General features: G+C 35.4%; 1 protein-coding gene across 4 annotated transcripts in view; it reads right to left on the bottom strand.

Annotated features, from left to right (window-relative positions):
- Nucleotides 1-23,020, bottom strand: part of CHIC2 (cysteine rich hydrophobic domain 2) — a 92,652-nt gene that overhangs the window by 59,644 nt on the left and 9,988 nt on the right. For all 4 annotated transcript variants that reach the window (XM_060148156.1, XM_060148158.1, XM_060148157.1 and 1 more), the window contains exons 2-3: nucleotides 10,361-10,415; nucleotides 10,064-10,219 (exon numbers count right to left, since the gene is read on the bottom strand). In XM_060148156.1, coding sequence (XP_060004139.1) covers nucleotides 10,064-10,219; nucleotides 10,361-10,415 — 211 coding nt within the window. The remainder of the gene's footprint in view (nucleotides 1-10,063; nucleotides 10,220-10,360; nucleotides 10,416-23,020) is intronic.

Below are 23,020 nucleotides of genomic sequence, written 5' to 3'. Positions count from 1 at the left end.
ATATTAGGGAAAAAATAATTGGAAAGCTAAATCTGCTGAAAAACTAAAGTACTGCAAAAGCTAATATAAAATGCTTGAACACTGTTACCATTTATAAATCAACTGGATAAACTTACAACACTCAATGGGCCTGAATCTCCTATCTTGTGAAATAATGATCTTTTAAGTTTCTTCCAAACCTCTAAAATCCCCCTGCTTCCAGGTATAAAATTAAATTATGATAAGTAATAAAAAACAGCTTGATTTTGTATCCTTATCAAAGAGTGAAAAAAAGCATATCTGAGGCTTTAAGCCTGGGGTTCAAATTATGGCCTAGCTTTGTAGACTGTGGGATCTCAAACATTACTTAACTTCTGAGCCTCAGTTTTCTCATCCTTAAAATAGGAATAATATGAATGCCTACTCTTGGAATTTGGGGAAGATTGAATGACACAGTACAAGTAAATTGATTAACTCAATGACCCTGGCATAAAGTGAACACTCAAGATTAGAAGAGAACGTTTGGGTTTTGCAATATATATGTGTATCAGATCATCATGTTGTACACTTTAAACTTATGCAATGTTATGTGTCAATTACATCTCAGTAAAGCTGGGGGTGGGGGAAGAATGCATGGGGTAGATCTTACATTAAATGTTCTTGTCACACCTACACACACAAAAAAAGAGGGAGGAAAGGAGTGAATTATTAGAGGTGATGGTTGGGTTTACAGCACCGCTTATAATGTTGGTTTCACAGATGTATACTTATCTTGAACATATGAAAGCCCTTATAAATATGTTATATTTATAGAAATAAAGCAATTGGATAGCATGCGTTAAAGAAAAGTTAGCACTGGTTTTCCTATACTTTCAATTAATAATAATGATTGTCATAAGACTACATTTAACTCATCATCTCTTTTGTTTACCAGAAACTTTTCAAGATCGCCCTTCACTAAAATTTCATTATGATGTTTTTAAGTTTGTTTTGCTTTCATTACCTGAAACATATTAGCATTTTTCTTTATCTAATTCTTCATCCAAAGGTTCACTGACATTCTCATGATTCAGAGTTACTGAATACAAATGCTCAAATCCCAAACACAGAGTAAATTAGAGTTCTAAAAGTTTTGGGTAACTTTTAATACTGTTAGTATAACTGAGTAAGTATACTTCAAATTCCTCTCATATACAAATATTTGCAGCTCTTTGGTTATGACTGTCCTAGGTTCACTTTCCCTTGAATTTTTTAAAGTCTTACAAGGCTGCATTCTCACTCAAAACCCTCTACTCTTGACCTCTTCCATTTGGATTTTCCACCCCTTCTATACCCCAACCAAAGTAACTCACAATTATTGGATAACTAAACTTGAGGTTGAGAGAAAAGATATCTAGAAGTAAATCTAAGCATAATACAACTTAAAGTAAAACAGTTAGATGAGATACAGGCCTTTTTTTTTTAATCAAAGTTTCAAAACTAAATAGCAATTATCCAAAAAAACTCAGAGAAGCCAAAAAAGTAAAAGGAAAACTAAAAAAAACAAAGAAAGAAAATATTTTACTAAAATGTTAAATCTTTAGATTTGAAATAAAAATCAATATTGAGAACTTCTTTACTTAGAGCTTGGAAATAGCGATGTTTTGTAGACCTACACAGCTCAATTTTCAAAGGATTATAGATTTTTAGGGCTGGAGAGTACCTAGAGAGATCAGTCAGCCTCTCTTCTTCTGAGATTAAAAGAAAAAGAAGATGTGGGGGGGATGGTGGTGAAAGTCCAGTCCCAGAGAGGTTTTAAGTGACTCTCTCAAAGTCACTCAGCTTCAAACACTAATTTACTATTGTTTATACTTTATCACACTGCTCCTGCAGAAAAAAAAAAATGTTATTTACTCTAAAAGACAAGATGCTTTTATTTACTTAGGAATCTTATTTTGAATAGTGAGGACTATATCTTCTGAAATGTTACGTTCTTACTACTCACGAATTTCAAAAGCCAAAAGGTACATTCATTCAGCAAATACTTATTGAACATAAAGTAGACGAGAGGCACTGTGAGAGGCACTGGGGATATAGTAGTTAGCAAGACAGACACTGGGAAGAATAATAAAATGATATTAATAGCAACTGCCGTTAACTAAGCACACACTATAGCCAAAATGCTATACTAAGTACCCTACATGCACTTGCTCTAATTTTTAAAACAACACTGCAAAGAAGAGATTAACGCCATCTTAGAGAGGTAAAAACTGAGGTTTAGAGAGAGTGAACTGATCAGTCATTCTGAGTAAGTACCACTTTCCAAACCAGTTCCTCTAGCACCAAAGTGCAGGTCCCAGCTACCACATGTTGCAGCCTATTTCCCTATTCCTAAAGAAATGATTCCCTGATACAGGACAACATACAAATAAAAGTATAAAGGGAATGGAAATATACACTATTTACAACAAATCCATACAGAGAGCACTTTTAGAAAGCCACACAATTTTGGTCATCATATGTAAGAGAGAGATTAAAGCACTAAAAAAAGGAGGTAAGACAACTCATTAGATTAAGAAATTGGTGTATAAACATTCTAAAACTTAAGAGTTCTTCAGTCAGAAAGGATAATGGCTGAGAGCATATATAAACAAAGTCTATAAAACCACTAAATGTGGGATATTTTATATATATATGCAAAATCTTAGAAGACTGAAACTAATAGTTACTTTAGGATGGAAAACAAGCTAAAACAAAAAAGACTGTAACACAATGTACAGTAAAATTATGAAACTTGTTTCCTCAATAAATAAGCCAGGCTGAAAGAAAAACAAGTCATAAAGAGTTCACTTACTTAGACATCAATTTTCAAAACTATAATATTACAATTAAGGCACAATCAAAAAGCAAAGTATAATCACAAGTATCAACAAAAATAAGCTTTTGCAAAGTAAAGGTCATAAGATCTATTTAATGAAGCTGAAGCATTTTATTTGCTTGTAAGCTCCTCAAGCTCTTACAAAGAACAGCAAAAGGCTGAGGTTTTCTGCTTTATTGTCTTCCAAGCACTTATCACTATCTGTAATTACCTCATTGCTTTCTGTCTACTTTTTAAGTCTACAAGAGGAAACATATAACCTCTAAACAGTATCTAAACAGCATCTTAAACAGTACCAAGTCCACAGTGCAGCTTTAGAAATATTAATTGAATTAATGAATAAGTAACTGCCAGAGAATGGCATACTAGCAGCATAAAGAAGTGGTAGCTAAAACCAGCAATTTCATAAGACACATATGCTTATATTCTAAGAGTATCAACTTTATTCAAGAAGTCATTTTAAACATTTTCTATTAAAAAAATATATGTTTTGTAATAGAATGTAAAATTCAGATGAGTGTCTGAGATGTAACACAAGACTTCAAACATATTTTGTGATTGCAGGTGGCTACTTCATATTTCTAGACCCTAAGGACATATATTTATTGTCTTTTGTTATTAGAGCTACTTCATGAAAAACATGACAAGTACTTACAAACTTAAACTATCTCTGCACTCATCTAGCCAATTCTCCAAATAGACTACATGCTCTTTGAGTATAGCGTTAATATAAATCTTTCAATCCGCAGCACAGTAGTTATTTGTCACAACACTTCTATAAAAAAGAGGACATTCAGACTTTCATTTTCAGCGACGATGCAGCAATAGGCACCAGATTTACCCTCTGGCCTGAAACCACCAAAACAAACAAACAAAAACCCAAAATACCCCTCAAAGCATATGAAACTGTTTTCAAGACAATGGACAACAGACAAGGAAAGACCAGAATTCCTGGGAGACAGAGACAAATGAGAAAGGCCCTATGCTTTCCCATGATTACTGATGTCAGAGAGCTTCCAGGCCACAGTGAATGGAGGGAGAGCCCAGACAAAGCCGGCAACTCCGAGTTAAGGAGACTGAGCTGAGACTCTGAGGAAACCAAGGCAGCTAGAAGCCACAGAACAGAGTACCAGAGAGGAAAGTGCTGCAAAGAACTCCAAAGATCTGCAGATAGTCTCTACTGAGTATCAAGGTGAGTGCTGAGCAGCACACGTGGGTAAGGAAACTACCAAAGGTAGAGCAAAGAACTACTAGAAAGGATTACAGGAAGAGTATCCCAAACTGACAAATATCCAGCCCAAAGCCTCTTTCCATGAGCCATACTAGAAAACATCACAATTAACAAGCTACTGAGTAAAGTAACCAGGAAGGTCTTGCCTCACTAGTGCTCAGCCCTAGACTAAACACTGCTCTGGTTCCTCGAGAAGTTAAGCACAAACTGTGATATATATGCATAATGGGATATTATTCAACCATAAAAAAGAATGGAGAATTGATACACATTACAACACAGAGGAACCTTGATGAGTGCTCCTAAAATTTAAGGAAGAAATAATGCATATTCTGCACAAACTCATCCAGAAAACTGAAGAGGGAACACTTCCCAACTCATTTTGTGAGGCTATCACTACCCCAATGCCAAAATCAGACATTACGAGAAAAGACTACAGAAAAATATCCCTCATGAACACAGATATAAGACTTCTAAACAAACTTATAGTCTATCAAATCCAACAAAAATATTAAAAGAAAAATAGACATGACCAAGTGAGGTTCATTCCAGGAATGCAAGGTTGGTTTAACATCCAAAAATCCAATCAATTCCACATATTTCTAAACTAAAAACGAAAAACCATATAACCACTCTAAAGAAGCAGAAAAGGTATCTGACAAAATCCACCATCTATTCCTGATAAAAACTCTCCACAAACTAGTAGAATAAAACTTACTCAGATGATAAAGGATATCTACAAAACCCTGTCATTAATATGATATGGAATGATGAAAGTGAGAATGCATTCCCCCTAATATCAGGAGCAAGACAAGGACATATGTTCTCACTGCTTCTAATCAGTGTTTTTCTGGAGATTCTAGTCAGTGCAGTTAGAAATAAATAAACAAATTAAATCCAAAGCAAGGAGAAGAAATAATAAAAATAGGAGCAAAAAGCAGTGAAATTGAAAACAGAAAAATAGAGAAAATCAGGCCTAAAGGAGTCCACTCTCATCACTCCTATTCAACATTTTACTGGAAATCCTACTCAGTGAAAAAAGAGAGAAAGAAATAAAAGGTATACAGATTAGAAATCGAGAAATAAAACAACATAGTTATCTATGTAGAAAATCCCATAGAATGTACAAAAACATTCCTGTAATATAATAAGATCACAGGACACAATGTCAATATACAAAAATCAATTGTATTTTTTATGTACTAGCAATGAACAACTGGAAGTCAAAAATTTAAAAATACCATTAATAGCACCTAAACCAAAGGAATAAGTACATATAAAGCTAACAAAATATGTGCATGATCTGTATGCTATGCAAAAAATTACAAAATACTGATGAAAAAGAAATCAAAGAAGACCTAAATAAATAGAGAGGTATGCCACATTAACGGTTTAGAAGACTTGTTGTTAAGATGTCTATTTTCTCCATATTGATCTATAATTTCAATCCATCAAAATCCCAGCATATTTTTTTAGACACAACAATCTGAATCTAAAACATATATGAAAAATGAAAGAAATTAGAATAGCCAAAACAATCCTGAAAAAGAAGAATGAAGTTTAGAAGACTTGCCCTACCTGATTACACACTTACTATGAAGCTATAAGGTACTAAACTATATATATATATATATATATATATATATACACACACACACACACACACACACACATATATATGTATATATATATACACACACACTAGATACTATATATACATATATATAGATGTATCTTGTATATAGTACTTTATAGTTTTATAGTAGGTACTACAGCACTATAGCATATATATATATACTATATACTATACAGCTATAAAATATTATAAATAAGACCACATGGTATTGAAATCAAGATGGACACAAGTCAATAGAACAGAACAGAGTCCAGAAATAGATCCACATATATATGGTTGATTGACTTTTGACAATGTACCCATACAATGGCAATTTAATGGAAAAAGGATAGTCTTTTCAACAAATCACCCTGGAAAACGTGAAGTCATATGCAAAAAATGAACTTTGATCTACTCACACCTGTACAAATACTGACTCAAAATGGGTGACAGACCTAAAAGTAAAATGCAGAAGAGATCACAGGAGAAAAATGTTGTGACCCTAATTTAGGCAAAGAATTCTTAGATATGACACCAAATGCACAATCAATTTTTAAAAAATTAACAAATTGGACTTAAGCAAAATAAAAAACTTTTGCTCTGCCAAAGACATCAAGAGAATGAAAAGACAATTACAGACTGCAAAAATATATTTGCAAGTTATATATCTGACAAGGGATGTCCTTCAATTGGATAAACAAATGGATAAACAAATTGTGATACATCCATACAATAGAATGCTACTCAGCAATAAAAAAGAATAAACTATTGATACATGAAACAAAATAGATGACTCTAAAATGCACTACCTGAATGAAAGAAGCCAGATTCAAGTGGCTATATACACTGTATACTTCCATTCATACAATATTCTAGAAAAGGCAGAACCATAGGGATAGAGAACAGATCAGTGTTGCCAGGGTTTAAAAACCGAAGAGGGTGTGACTGCAGTGGGACAGAAAAAGGAAGTTTTTTGAAGTGAAAGAACTGTAATGTATCTTGATTGTGGCAGTAGTTACACAACTCTATGCATTTGTCAAAAATCATAGAACTGTACATCAAAAAGAGAAAATTTTACTGTATATTAAATAATTTTCAAAAATAGGCTAAGGTAATTTTTTTTAAAAGGAAAAGGCAGACTTCCCTGGTGGCACAGCGGTTGAGAATCCGCCTGCCAGTGCAGGGGACACAGGTTCAAGCCCTGGTCCAGGAAGATCCCACATGCCCCGGAGAAACTAAGCCCGTGCACTACAACTACTGACCCTACACTATAGAGCCCGTGAGCCACAACTACTGAGCCCACACACTTAGAGCCCATGCTCTGCAACAAGAGAAGCCACCGCAACGAGAAGTCCGTGCACCACAACGAAGAGGAGCCCCCACTCGCCGCAACTAGAGAAAGCCTACACATGGCAACGAAGACCCAACGCAGCCAAAAAATAAATTTTAAAAAAAATTAAAAGGAAAAGGCAATTTGGAAGACCTAAAAATAATAACGATAGGACAGATTAAAAACCAGGTCTCTGGAACATGGCCAGGTCATAAAAAGGATCACTCATTTGGGGATGGGTTTCAAAGACAAGGCAGAAATCTAGTTATTCAAACTATTAAGTAATGTTAGGAAGGTGAAAACGCTAAGCTGCATATGGAGTATGCCTCTGGTCCTGATTTGCCTTAGAGTGAGACAATTCTAACCATATAAGATGATTCCACATCACAAACGAGGACAAAGCAGACGTTCAGAGGGGTTCAGAGGCTGGCAATCAGGCTGGGTTTTAGCTTTTATTTATACTAGTACCTCTAAATCAAGGGTTCTTAACATGGAATACCTAGATAGAATTCCAGCAGTCTGTGAAAGTGGACAGAACAAAAATTCATCTTTAATTTCACTAACCTCTAACTGAAATGTAGTATATTTCCTTAGGCTATGAATGCATGCAACTAACTGTGGTAGTTTAAATAGGACCTGTATATTTATCACTCATAGAAATCACAGATTTTTCCTATAACATCATACTACCATGAGTCCCCTGCTATCTTATTTTGCATGCATTAATAAATATTTATAAAGCACACATTTGAGGGGTTTCAGTATTTTGATAACTATGTAATTGGTTTCCTGAATAATCCAATGTATTTGAAAACACATTTAAGATACATTAAACCTTTCCAAACACAAATAAAACATTATTCTAAGAAAGGGTTCATAGGCTTCCCCAGACTATCAAAAGGGTCTATGATAAATAAAAGGTTAAAAATCCCTGCTCCAAATCATCCTGCCCCCATCTTACAAAGCACCCCTTTTTTCAGGGCCTCTAATACTCTTCATACATGCATGAAGGGTCCCTCTCTCCAATTATATAATAGTTTAAACCCTCGACAGGGAAATGAACAGTTTTTTAAGCAGTAGTCAAATTTTTTATGCCCACTGGACAGTAGAGTCCATAAAAAATTAAATCATATAAATACAAGAAAGACCTTATACATAATAATACACAGTTGAATGAAGTGTACTTTCTGAAACTACAGACTGAAATAACCTAAAAAAGTCAATCTACCTTATGTCTCAAATAAGAAGGAATTTAATGAAAGCATCTGAAATATGATCTTCTTACTAAGAATTCATGGAAAAGGGTAGGAAGTTTACTTTTGTTTTCTAAATCCTACACTGTGTGCACATTGCAATGTCTTGTTTACTCATTTAAAAAGTAAAAAACAGAATCTCAAAACCTCAAAAAAATAAAAATAACTAGGTCACAAAGGTTTCTACAGTAATAAAACTCTCTGATTCCTTGGGTTAAATAACAGCAAATGGCCAACCAAGTAAGATATAGCAATCACTTAAACAATGGAAATGCCCAAACAGTAGGAGGGAGTGAGAGGCTCTAAACTATAAGAGCTACAAATTCAACTGTGGATGCAGGTACAACCATATTTTTTTTTCCTTTTAATCTATGGTAGGAAGATGATCTGGTGAGAAATATGGGGGGGAAAAAAAGAAATATTCTTGGAATATAAAAAAGTAAATATTACAGTAAATATTACAATAGTAATTTTATTATGAAGGCAATATCTACTTCCTATTAATAAAATGCACTAGTTAAATATTTTTCCAGTAGAAATATACATCTTATTATGTAAAACAAAAAAGGACAAATAAAATTTGCTTTTCCATATTTCCTATCATTTGATGACAAAATGAAATGTAGCCACACAAAACTATACATTCAATTTCAATGTAATGGTATTTCATTTTTATACATTTAATTACACAATTTTTTAAAGCTTTTTAACAAAAATATAACACATTCAATCTATACGAATTTGCCTTATCTCTACCCACATCTTGGAAATTTTTTATTATAAGCAGTCAAAATTATTACACTTTAGATCATTTTTTCAGATTACAGGATTACCATGTACTCATCACAGGAAACTTGTAAAATAACAAAAAAAATTTCTTTGAATAAAAAAAGAAAACAGAATTCCCCATTATTTCACCAAATAAAAATAAGCACTATTACCATTTTATTTCTTCTATGGGTACTATCTTACATTTCAGTAATAATGCTATTCATCAACATATATTAGACTCTTGCTCTGAGCTATTCAACTAAAAGCTTTACAAACACTATTTTATTTTATCCTTACAACAGTCCTATTCAAGCAGGGAGGTAAATATTGCCATTTTACAAATATGTCAACTACAGTTTAAAGAGGTTAGGAAGGGACTTTCCTGGTGGCGCAGTGGTTAAGAATCCACCTGCCAATGCAGGGGACGTGGGTTCGAGCCCTGGTCCGGGAAGATCCCGCATGCCACAGAGCAACTAAGCCCGTGCGCCACAACTACTGAGCCTGTGCTCTAGAGCCCACGTGCCACAACTACTGAAGCCTGCGTGCCTAGAGCCCATGCTCTGCAACAAGAGAAAGCCACCACAATGAGAAGCCCGAGCTTCGCAACAAAGAGTAGCCCCCGCTCACCACGACTAGAGAAAGCCTGCACACAGCAACAAAGACCCAATGCAGCAATAAATAAACAAACAAACAAATAAATAAATAGGTTAGGAAACATGCCTAGAAGGTCAGAGATAAGTGGCAGACCTGAACCCAAATTTTCAATTACCACCATGAATGTATACATAGAGAACGCTATATTCTACCCTAACGTAATGTCCTATGTCATAAAAATTATAATTTTCAGATTGCTATTTAATATAACAGCATGTGGACGGAACTTAATCACTCCTCTATTGGATCAAATTATTTCTGTATAGTATTCAGAATAGTGTGATGCATTCAATACAAAAAATAAAAACTAGGTAAATGCAAGATTTGGCTTGTCAACTTCTATATTTAAATTAAAATATATAATTCAACTTACTCTTTTACTGAGGCAAATAACTGGCCACATACTGCAGCCTAGTGTGCAGCAGCAACAAAGGCAGCCACAAAGTAGCCAACGTACATTAACAGGAAGGTTCTTCTTAAGACAACTGTTAACTCTGTTGATGCTGGCTTTAAATTCTTCAGGAGCTACCTAAAGAAAAATTTTAAGAAATAACAACACTGCAGTATTAATGTCAATAAACATGTCTCATTAGCATAAATTTTTCTAATTTGTTAGGAAAAGACTTTAGTTTTGAGGCATACAAATAATACCTAAATAATTGACACTCACTTTTCCAGTTAATGAAGAAGGGAATTCTGATTCAAATTTGTTGCTCAGTCCAAATCTATTTTTTAAAAAAAGAAAAATATGTTATTACATGTCATGGTTGCAACAAATACACCATTTAACTTGATCAAATTTCAAGTAAATTTCAACTTTATACACAGAATAACAATGGAAGTTTGAGACACACTGTCATCAGCAATTTATGAAATGTAACAAGCAATTTTAGCAGCTGAATCAAAACTTTTATACAAGAGGCTGAGAATATACAAAGACATGACTTCTTTGGAGCTATCTTTGTGAGCCAAATAGTACTGTGGAAAACAACACAACTGTCCAATTCTGTCAAAATTACTAAGATTCTTCCAATTAAGTAACAGGAAGCTAAAATCTCTGCTATTAATTACTCTTTAGGTCAAGAGCATTTTGTTAACTCTCAAAAAAGGGATAACATGTCTAAGAACGCAAATTACATTTTCTGAGATCAGCATATCTACACTGCTATTACAGCTACAGAATGTCAAAAACACCTGGAACAAAACAGCTACTTCAACTTTCAAATACCAAGACATTTGCTACACATACCCCCAAAGAAATGAAACCAAGGTAGTGCATTTTAACATCTTCAAGCTTTTAAGTGTCTTTAAAGATCATGAGGATTGACTGGGCACTTGACTATTTCTTTGCATAAGTTAGTGGGAAAGAATAAAACATTCATAGACAACATTGGTAATAGCAGACTGCACCCTGGAAATAAAATTGAGATGCTTACATATGATGACTTTTAGTGGACCCTGGAGCCAAATTTTTTTTCCGGTTTTATTGAGATGTACTTGACATTTAACACTGCATTAATTTAAGGTGTACAACCTAATGATCTGATACGTGCATGCATTGTGAAATGATTACCACAGTAAGTTTAGTTCACATCCATCACCTGTTACATTTTTTTTTTCCTGTGAAGAAATGCTTAAAATTCACTCTCTTAGCAACACTTGAATACACAATACTGCATCTTGGGTATCTGGCACTGGTAAGAGGGATCCCCTAAGATATTCTGTATGAAACAGCTGGCCAGGTCAAGGGTTTCTAACTCAACCATCAGTGGAGCTAGAGAGAGAAATCAAATAAGGTAGGCTGTGTGCAGTCAATAAGGAGTGGTGGAGACCAGCCAAGCAGAGGTATACAATTTGTGAGTGTGTGAATGTAATGAGTCAGATCCAGCTGATTACTGTCACACTAGAATGCAGGCCCACCTTTGACAGGTTGTATTTTTCTTCTTCTAAGAGGAGATGGAAAACCAGATTTCTCTGCAAAATTTCCCACCTTTATAATACTGTGCAAGTCAATCACAACACTTCTGTGGGTCAGGCTGTCGTTTGCATCATGATCTAGACTTCCTTACAACATGTAGATGGTGGCATCTGAGACCATTTTGTCATCATCTTAAAGTACTTTCAAAAATTACTTAATAGCAGCATTGAAATAACATCAAATGTCTTTATAAACAATGAATACTATTTTATGAAAAAAGTTTTGACACTAAACGTAAATTGGCAACCATTACTGTTTAATATAATTCTGGCATTGGTGATATTCTCTTTCTAAGACTCTGAGCTAAACCTGTTTTATCTGTGGGGGCCTCAGAGCAATGTGGTTCTTCTTGAAAATGCCCCTACAGGTAACTCACCTACAACTGTAAAGGCCCTAGCATGAGGAAGAGGTATGCAGTACTCGCTGACAGTTCTATGAGGTCTCTAGATAATGGACTCCCTTTTCATCTATTTGCCTTAGAGGAGATACCATTCAACAAATGTTTATAGAATACTGAACCTTCTAGATTATACACTTCCATCTCTTGTGTTATCTCCCTTGGTCTGAAGATCTTCTCCTTCAAGCAACAGGTTTCATTTCAACCATGTTTATTATTGCAATTAACCATCTCCTTCCAACTGGTCCTCAAATTTTTTTAGAAAAGCAACAACCAGATACCTCCAAGTCTCCTAAAGTATCTTCCCCTTCCACCTTCAGCCATTAAATATTTGGAACAGATTATATCAAATACCTATAGTTTGCCAGTAATATGCTAATTTAGAGGGAGCAATCCAGTATGAGTATAAACCTTAATTTCCTTTCTTTTCCAAGCCTGGATACTTCCTTATAATAAGGCTGAGTGTTGATGCTTTGCCCAGGGAGCACTACCAGCTAATTGCCCTGCTGTTCCTGCAAGCCAGGGCTCCTTGTAAGTCAGGCTAGTAGTTATTCTTCTGAGTAAGAACTAGCAGTTCCAAGGACATTCTTTAGGCACTCTCCTCTTCAGTCATAATTTGTTGTGTCTTAACAACAGACAGTAATCCTTTCTCTTTCTTCATCTCACCCCCAAAAGAATGACATGGTTCACAATAGATGGGAGTGCTTAGCTTTGCCACCAGCCTTCCCTTCTTCCCTCCTTTCTTCCCTCCTTTATTTATTTATGGCTGCGTTAGGTCTTCGTTGCTGTGCGGGGGCTTTCTTTAGTTGCGGCGAGCGGGGGCTACTCTTTGTTGCGGTGCGAGGGCGTCTCACTGCAGTGGCTTCTCTTGTTGCGGAGCATGGGCTCTAGGTGTGCGGGCTTCAGTACTTGTGGCTCGCAGGCTCTAGAGCACAGCCTCAGTAGTTGTGGCGCACGGGCTCAGCTGCTCCACAGCACATGGGCTCTTCCCGGACCAGGGCTCAAACCTGTGTCCCCTGCATTGGCAGGTGGATTCTTAACCACTGCGCCACCAAGGAAGCCCCATTTCCCCTCACTTTTCTTTCCCACCTGCTTAACAAGAATACCTGTAAAGAGGGGCAAGAAGATGTTGCTGTTGAAGGCCTTGGAGTCTCCCCAGCCCACAGGAGTGAAACCCAACTGCAATCTGCTTTCGCTTTAAAAATGTTTAAAGACATTTAATATTCAAATCAAGTACTTCATGATTATAGGCAGATTGAGCCATGATACCCAGGCACCCTTTCCTCATTTCCATTTGGAATATAGTAGTCTACTATATTCAAACATTTGGGTGAACAAGGGGTGTTCAAACATTTGGTGTCAGGACTTCTTTGGTCTCTTAAATCCTTGAGGACCTCAGTGAGCTTAAGCTTATGTGATTTAGATTTATCACTATTTCAGATTATACATTAGAACTGAGACATCTAAAACATTTAAAATTTTTATTCATAAATGAGCCCAAAATGCTCATTTTTACACTAACAAAAATAATGTTTTTATGAGAAATACTTTTCAAAACAAAAAACTTTAGTGAGATTTTCTCACATCTCTTTAATGTCACACAATGGAAGACAGCTGAATTCTCACATCTCTTTCTGCATTCAATCTGTAGTGATATGCTCTTTTGGTTAATGTTTATAAAGAAAATTGAGTTTCACCAGATATATAGTTGGAAAATTGTATATATTCTTTGATACTATAACAAAACTTGATAAGTGCTACCTTATTAAGGATTTCTTGTAAGGAGGAAACAAGCTTTATCAATGAACTTTGAATACTCTGTTCAATTAAAATCCACTGTATATCTTGCATTTTAAATGGATTTTTTTTTCTTACCCATACCTGATTTTATAACTTCATATATTTGTCCCTTGGAAAATACTGGTAGATTGAGTTATGTAGATTTCCAAATGTTGACACACTTCATTGTGTGATATCAGAATCATCACATTCATTAATATGACCACTGATCTCATCGTAAGTATTGAGAAGCTGTCAAGCTCACAGAGGCAGATGTAAGTTTTCCCAAATTCCAATTTTCATCTGAAAGCTGGAATTATTGACAACAAATGCTATCAGTTGTTTTACTTGAAGTGATAGTCTTGCTTTACTTAAAAAAAATAAATAAGATGCTGAATGATAACTAACCAACAAAACAAAACAAAAAAGGTTAATTTGAGCTACCACCTATACCTTAAAACTAACTTCAAAGCATATTATTTTAATATATAGAATGGATAAGCAACAAGGTCCTACTGTATAGCAAAGGGAATTATATTCAATATCCTGTGATAAACCATAATGGAAAAAATATGAAGAAGAATGTATATATATGTATAACTGAATCTCTTTGCTGTAGAGCAGAAATTAACAAAACATTGTAAATCAACTATACTTCAATAAAATAAATTTTAAAAAAAATAGATGACTTTTTTTCCTAGCTTTGAATGTTACTAATGGAGATAGGCAATGGCTGTGGATTTTAATAGGTGTCCTTGATATGCATAAGCAATAAAAGTAGGAGAAGGAAAAATACAGGGAAAAGTTGGAAAGGGGAAGTAGAAGGAAAGAGGGAGAGAAGAAATGAAGAAGAAAGTGAGGGTTGGCAAAGTGCTACCAACAACTGTCTTATTTACCATTCAATACCTATTAACTGTCAGTCCATTAGATGCCTGAAAAATGTAGACATGTGCTACATCTGCATCTATTCCTATGAAAGACCTTGTCCTTAATCACTCTTAAAATACGGCTTTAGAAGTGATAAACGATTTAAACTATTTTCAAAGAATGACATATATGACAAGAAGATAAAACACATTAAACAACCTATTTTACCTATTACAAGTTTACAAGTCTACTAGTACTTGGAGAAAAAGAGAAATTCATTCAAATCAAACTACTGAGCACCTTCTATGTAACATTTCATGATCACAAAGTCCTACAACAGAAGGCTTATATAGCTTTAAAAAAATTTTTTTAAGAAAGAAAGCATGGGACTTCCCTGGCAGTCCAGTGGTTAAGACTCCGCACTCCCAATGCAGGGGGCACGGGTTCAATCCCTGGTCAGGGAATTAGGATCCCGCATGCCGCACAGTGCGGCAAAAAAAAAAAAAAAAAAGAAAAGAAAAAGAAAGGAAGCAAGCAGGTAAGAGGCCAATTTTTACTTTTTTTTTTTTTTTTTTTTCCCGCGGGATCTTAGTTTGCCGACCGGGGACTGAACCTGGGCCCTCAGCAGTGAAAGTGCAGAGTGCTAACCACTGGATCGCCAGGGAATTCCCCCAATTTTTACTTTTATATAAATTGAGGTAATTTTCAAAGCTCTTACACCTGGTAAAGCTCGGCAAAGGGACTGCAACTTTACACCTAAATCTAAATGGAATCTTGAAATAGGCTTGTTTTATTCACTTACTTCCATTTCACTGTCGCCTCGTTCCTAAATCTATAGCCAAAATTCAAAGAGTAAACTAATCTGTTACCCTGCACTCTCATTTTCATCTAATTCAGAACTTCCCTTTCCTGATAGATTCTTCCCCTTCCAAACCTCTTTTAATATTTAACTTTGGAACCCCTGATCTATTGATCTGCTACCTGGATACCTATTTATATCTTCTCTTTAAAAAAAAAATTTTTTTCTTCACTTTAACCAAAAATCCTGTTGAAATGACACTCTTCCCTTAGAAATTCTCAACTATAGCTCATTCCCTGGAGTTCATCTTCCAGACTCCATCTTCCATGTCCTCATAATACTTGACTATATTCTCTCTTGCACAGTCCTTATCATATCTCATTATAATTATGTCATAAGCCTAACTCCCTACCCTGATAGTCAATGAGTTGGTTATAGGTAGGCACGATATCTTAACAATCTTTATATCCTAAATGTCTGGTCCAATGCCTGATAAATATTCATGAAATATTTGCTAAATAATTTCCAAGCAAGAAGAAATGTCTAGGGCTTCCCTGGTGGTGCAGTGGTTGAGAGTTCGCCTGCCGATGCAGGGGACGCAGGTTCGTGCCCCAGTCTGGGAAGATCCCACATGCCGCGGAGCGGCTGGGCCCGTGAGCCATGGCCACTGAGCCTGTGCGTCTGGAGCCTGTGCTCCACAATGGGATAGGCCACAACAGTGAGAGGCCCACGTACCGCAAAAAAAAAAAAAAAAAAGAAGAAATGTCTACATTCCACTACCTCCTCATTGCAAAATTCCACACCACTGCTCTCTCTCCCTCTGATGCACATGATTTCCACATTGTTCCAAGCCCAACCGTCATTTTCAGCCTTCCAGGTCGCTCCCTCTGTGTTGGGGGTCCCCAAGACCACCCTCAGGTTTGATGATTCACTAGGAGGACTCACAGGACTCAGCATACAGTCCTGTGAGTATAAATCTATACTCACAGCTAGATTTACTACAGCAAAAGGATACAAAGCAAAATCAGCAATGGGATAAGGCATATGGGGTGAAATCCAGAGGAAACCAGAAGCAAGCGTGCAAGACTCTCTTCTCAGTGAAGAACACAGGATGTGCTTAATTCCTCCTGCAACTAGTTTTCACAACATGTGTATAATGTTGTCTACCAGGAAAGGTCATTAGAGAGTCAGTGCCAAAGATTTTACCATGGACTAGTCACGTAGGCCTCCTCTACTTAGCATGTACCAAAATTCCAGACTCCCAGAAGGAAAGCAGGTGTTCAGTATACACCATACTGTTTGTACAAACAGTTTAGGCACAGTGAGCCATTCTTATCAATTCTGGGCATACTGGGAATGCTTCCAAAGTCCAAGTTCTCAGACAACCAACCAAAAGCCGACACAGCAAGCAAGGCTTTTTAAGGATAGCAGTCTCAAGTCTGCTGTGCTCTTTTTGGCACAACTTCACACTCTCTAATGACACAGACATTCACATCACAGTTTTTTCTTTCTACAAGAACTCTTGTCTTCATCCCAAATAATTCAGTACTCAGCACCAAAACCTAACTGATTAACTGACCTCATCTACTCTGAGGAAATTCACCTCTATTTAATTCAGCAACCCACGCCATCATCTGGAACTGTATCACCTCTGAAATTCTGAACTGTAAATTTCTCCTCTTACCACTACCATCAATCATTTCATTTCTCCCACCCTTATCAAATTTGCTTTTTTGTCTCTGGTTGTAACCTACTCCTTACCACTCCTCCTTGCTTTTCTACTCCAAATCTGCTCCCTATGACTCCACTTCCTCCTTTATCTGCCAGAACTACACAATCAATCATTTAACCATACTCCAACAAAACCCTTTATTTTCTGCACCTCTAGAGTGTCTCTTGTCAATCCAATTTAATTGAAATGTTTACTTTCTTCACCTCAATTCCCACTGCCTGGAGCTACAATAGAAAAAAATCATACAAATTATTTCTAACTTCAGTTAGATTAATGCTATAGCAATCTTTATTCATTCCTAATCAACTCCCTTTTCCATACTTCACAATTGCTCCTCTATGTGCTCAGTCTTTTCCTCCCAACCCACTTTTTTGCAGATAACCATGGTTCCTCCAACCAGAGGAAAAAAGATCAAGAACATAAACTGCTATGCCTTCTCTCCCTTTCATTTTTAGATTTACCTATGTTTTCAGTATCTTTACCATCTTTCTCAATGGAGGCAAACTAATCATTTGCTCCTGGTTGCATCTCCTTCAGTCTCCTCTGCAATCCACTCGTTTCTCCCTCTCTCTGGCTCCTTACACATAGCTTACAATCCTGCATAAGTCTACCCAGCCTGAGATCTGAACCCTTATTTTCTTCTCTCTCAAGGTATGATGGCATCCATCTCTTCTCCTTCCTCATCCAGTGTCTTGAAAGAGTCTTCCACATTCACCTCTTTATCTCACCTCCCATTCATTATTCAAACCACTACAATCCAGGGTTTAATTCACATTTCTTTACAGATGAGACTGCTCTCAACAGAACAGCTGAAAACACTCTCTTCAGTGAGTCCCACTTCATATAGCATGCTTTCTCCTAGCAAAGAGCTGAGTACCAGAGTGGCAAATCTTTTACTTGTTATTGGCTACAGCAAATACCTCCTTTGCTGTGCCAACCAAACAATACTGTCAGATAAAGTTTTAACAAAACCATCCTTTTTTATTAAATGGATAAGAAAAGCCACACACTTCATGTTTGTTAATATAACTACAAAATATCATCTTTGATGGTTTTGATGTGACATAAGTTACTTAATTTTGATACTACCTTAGTTCCAGTTTGGGGGGTGGTGGTGCTGGTTTTGTTATTTTAAGTTTGGCGGGAGATGGGGTTTGTTAGCAATGAAAATGAGAGGTATGTTTCAGTTTAACTGGACAGCATTATAAATTACTCCTTTTATCCATTATGTTCCTTCAAGTTTAAAGTTTTAAAATATAATAATAATAATTTAGTTTATTCTAAGTCAAAGTACAGTTGGCCCTGGACAGTAATGGAAAGGTCAAATTTCTTAAAATAATAATTCGATATGCTGGAAAGAAGAGTAATGGGTAGGAAGCTGAACTCCCTTCAAAACTAATAACCTAACATTCTGTTAACCCAAAAAACTAGAAGTAGCACTTAATAATTTTAAAAGATATAATTCAAGACGGGTGCCATCTTAGTTATCTACAAAGACTAATAAATGAAATAAAATAAAACACTTTATGTTGGCAAGAAGGTCTTAAGATGGAAAATATCATGTACTGTCGGTGGAACTATAAATTATTACAACCATTCCAGAAATCAATTTGGCATTAAAAATATTTATACCTTTGGCACAGTAATTTCTCCTTTAGGGATCCTGCCTAAAAAATAATCTGAAATGTGAATAAAAATATATGCATAAACAAGCTCCCTGAAACTTTATTCACAATAGAGAAGAATAAAATAATGGGAATGTTAAGTAAATTACAGTATCTCAGCATAATAGAATATTAGACAACTATTAAAAATGAAGTTTGCAAACTAATAACATGGAAAGTACATATAATATACTGTTAAATAAAAAGAAAATACAAAAACATACATGTAACATATGATCTAGAATGTAAAGGAAGAAAACTTACAAAATGAAAGACCTTTCAAGCGCACAATTTGATAGTATGTAAAAAGAGTCTTAAAAAAAGTTCATACCTTTTGACCTAATAATTCTACTTCTAGAAATGTATTAGAAGAAAATAATTACAGTGGCACAGATATGTTCACGAATAATCAAGTATTCTGCAGTGCTATTTTCGTGAGGGAGTATTAAAGACATTTTGTTTCATTTGTTGTTTCTTAAAATAGGATCTGTTTTTCAGCAGATGTACAGTAATTGCTACACAAACACATTTTATAATATACGATAACATCAATATAATTTTTTTCTACTTGAATCTTTTATTTGGCATTAACTAGGTATGTTATCATAAGTAAACAAGTTTGGGGTTCACTAATCAATAGCTTTCCTGAATTTCAACCTTTTCTATAGTTCTAGTCTACATAATCCCCAGACCTTTTTTTTAACTTCGATTTTTAATTTTTCTGTGTTCCTTGTATCTCCTCATATTAATGTCTCTTAGAATTCACTAATGCATTGTTATTTCGAATTCTGTCTTTTAAATACAGAAGTACAAGAACCTGATTTCTTCAACTTTGTTTTGTGCTATGTTTATTTTCCTTGTTTCTGAGTTGCAGTGCTATTTTTAACAGTGAAGGTTTTAAAACAATAGAAAGACTAAAACTGTATGAAATTAATTATGATATACCAATTTGAAAGATACTACACAGCTCAAAACCATGTACACTAGAGAGTAGCCTGTTACTCTGCGTGCCTGACTAGGAGCTCCCTAAGCTCTGGTGAATTAGACCACAAACAGGCATCTGCTTTAAGAACAGCTAATTCCTGGGCTGGCTAGCAGCGTATGGGATGGCAGGGCCTACCCAACTTGGACAACATTAACTAACTCAATCTGATCCTCTTTCTTGAGGTATCTGAATAAGAGACAATAGCTGGTAACATGAAGCTTAAGCGGAAGCGGAGATACAGTAAAGTCATGTAAGTAGAGGTTAAAAAGAATTTTTTAAAAAAAGAATAAGCTGAAGCCAACAGTAAGCAGAAACTATGAGACAGAGGCAAAAAGGAGTCTGCCAGTTCACAACTGCAACAGCAGAAGCTAGAACTGAAAGAAGGTAAGTCGCTGTGACAGACCACTAGACCAAAGGACACTTGCTGCTGAGAAAAATGACAGAATAACTTCATCACCAGAGCTGCACTCAATTATCCAAAATAATAATATTCCAGTCTCCTTGAAGTCTGGCTATACAATGGCAAAGTTTCCTGTCTTCTTTAGTCTCCATGCATTCTTACAAAAAATGTGCACTGCTTAAGGCCCCCTGGGTGGTTCTGTTCTTTGAAATCTAACAGAGCCTAATGTTTCAGACTATGTAAGAACCTGTAATAATATTGGCAAATATTCCCAATATGTTAAATGAAAAATGCAGAGTACAAAATACTTTATAAGTATGGTCTCAATTTTTAATAAAAATATTTATATATACACAGAAAAACAGAAAAAGTTTATCCATCAAAATATTAATAGTGGCTAACCCTAGGCAAAAATATTACGGGTGACATTTCATTTTCATAATTTCATGTTTTCCAAATTTTCAATAATTACATATATTAGTATTTTAAACTAAACAAAATATTTTAATAAGGACTAGGAACAAACACACCAAAATATTAAATGACCTTTTCCTCTTGGTGATTATAGATGGTTTATTTTCTGCTTCACTGGGAAGTACTACTTTCCAATTTTTAATAATCTTTATGTTTTTCATTATAATTAGAAAAAGCATTAAACCTGAAGAAAAAGTAGATGATTAAAGGAGTTTTGTTTTTACTTTTAACTCAGCCTAAGGAAATATATGTGCAATTGACATGTCTAGATTTCAAGATAATTCTACTAGTTTTTTGTGTTTTTTTTAATTCTACTAGTTTTAAAGTATATTTTAGAGTATATTTTAAGGATTTTTAAAGTATATTTAAATACATATTAAGTATACTGTAAAGAATTTTAAAATTAAATAGAAAAAAATAATTCCTAATTCCACAACAGAATCTCAGAATCTGAGAGCTAGAAAGGACCACAACTATCATTTAGTCCAAACACTTAATTTTACAGATGAAGAAATTGATGCATAAAAGGCAAACAGCTTGGGTCTCATAGCTAATTAATATGTAGGATCTAGGCTAGAGCCTTATTTTCCTGAACCCAAGCCCGGGGCAATTTCTACTACAGGACAATGCCTCTAATAACTTTCTCTGTAAGCATAGAAAATGTTTATCTCCTCGAACTGGAAACTCTAAATTGAGAAAATATTTGAGAATTGGAGGGAAAAACCTTTTTCCATCAAACAGAAATTATAAAACTAACACATAACAAATGTTAAAATTCTCATACGGATCTAGGGGAAAAAATCTGTTTTTGAGCTTTTCACATTTGTATCTAAAATCCCAAAATGTATAGGATTTTGTTATAAGTGTTTCTGTTGATGAATAGTTGCTCTGGTTCAATAAAATAAAAGCAATTAAGTAAACAATACCCTGGAGCCAGACTGCCTTGATAGAAATCTTGATACTGCCTTTTCTAGATGTGTCACTTTGAGCAAGTTTACCTTTTCTGAGCCTCAGTTTCCCTATTTATATACCAGGGATAATAATCACCCCTAACTCATTAAATGAGTTCATATACATAAAGCACCAACAGTGCACAGTATAAACTCTGTATGTTTAACTGCTTTCATTATTATAAAACAATGTAAATGTATGCTTAGTTTTTATTATGGTTATCATCCTTCTAATAAAGTTGACAATATTATCATTTAATGTCCACTATAGATAATGCTAAATTAGAGAATGTCCAAACCTCAATGACTTCACAAATATCCTCTTCAAATAGCTTAGCAAATAGAATAGCCGATGATAAAACTGGCTACTGTTAACTGTCAAAGATATTCCAACTTTCTGCCAACCTCATCAAGGTCAGGGGTAATGTGGAGGAAACAGGGTACATAGAGAGGTGCTGGGTTCAGGAAAGCCAGGCAAAATTAAACAGTTGTAGCCATCATGGGCAAGCATGAGGCCAGGAATCCAGGCAGGTGAGACAAAGTTTGAAAAGCACAAAGAAGTTACTGTGGTGAAAATATAAGAGCAACACAATGGAGAGACAGAATGCCTGAATTCTAACCCTGGTTCAGGTATGAACTAGGTATATTATCTCAACAAAGTAAATCTACCTTTTGGTTTTATTTGCCTCGGGTAAGACAACATGCTTCTCAGGGTCATTTATGGCCCAAAAGTCAAATGCAGTCTCAAAGTTTTTAAGAAAAAAAAAAAAGGCAATATTTTCTGGGTTCACATTTTATAGGTGGAACAGCTGCTGTAAAAAAGCAAGAAAGTTTCAAACATTTATTCTTGTCAAAAAAGTTTGAGAGTTTTCCTCTTTGCAAGAGAAAGTTGTCTAAAGTTTGTACTCTACCAAGCCTGGCTCACCTCACGTTCTGACAGAGGAAGCACTATGAAAAAAGAGAAAGCACAGAGTAAGAGGAAGTAGAGGAGTTTTAATTTTAAGTAGAAAGTAGGGTAGGATGCATTAAGATAATTGTGAAAGATCTGAAGGTGAAGGAGTTAGCCATTTGGGTATCTGGAGGGGAATATTCCAGAAAGTGGAACCAGCCAGTGCAAAGCCCTAACCAGAAGTGTGCCTAGAATAACTCGGGGAATGGAAAGGAGGCTTGTGTGCCTAGACTGGGGTAAACAAGTGAAAGAATGGTAGAAGGCAGAGAAATGGGCCAGATCAGGTAGGGTCTTACAGGCCATTAAAAGGAACTTTAATTCTGAAGATGGGGAGCTTCAGGGAGTCTTGATACAGA

This window comes from Lagenorhynchus albirostris, chromosome 4 (genome assembly GCF_949774975.1).
Source record: "Lagenorhynchus albirostris chromosome 4, mLagAlb1.1, whole genome shotgun sequence".
In the NCBI taxonomy this organism is placed as follows: Eukaryota; Metazoa; Chordata; class Mammalia; order Artiodactyla; family Delphinidae; genus Lagenorhynchus; species Lagenorhynchus albirostris.
This window is presented reverse-complemented; position numbering and strand designations above follow the sequence as displayed.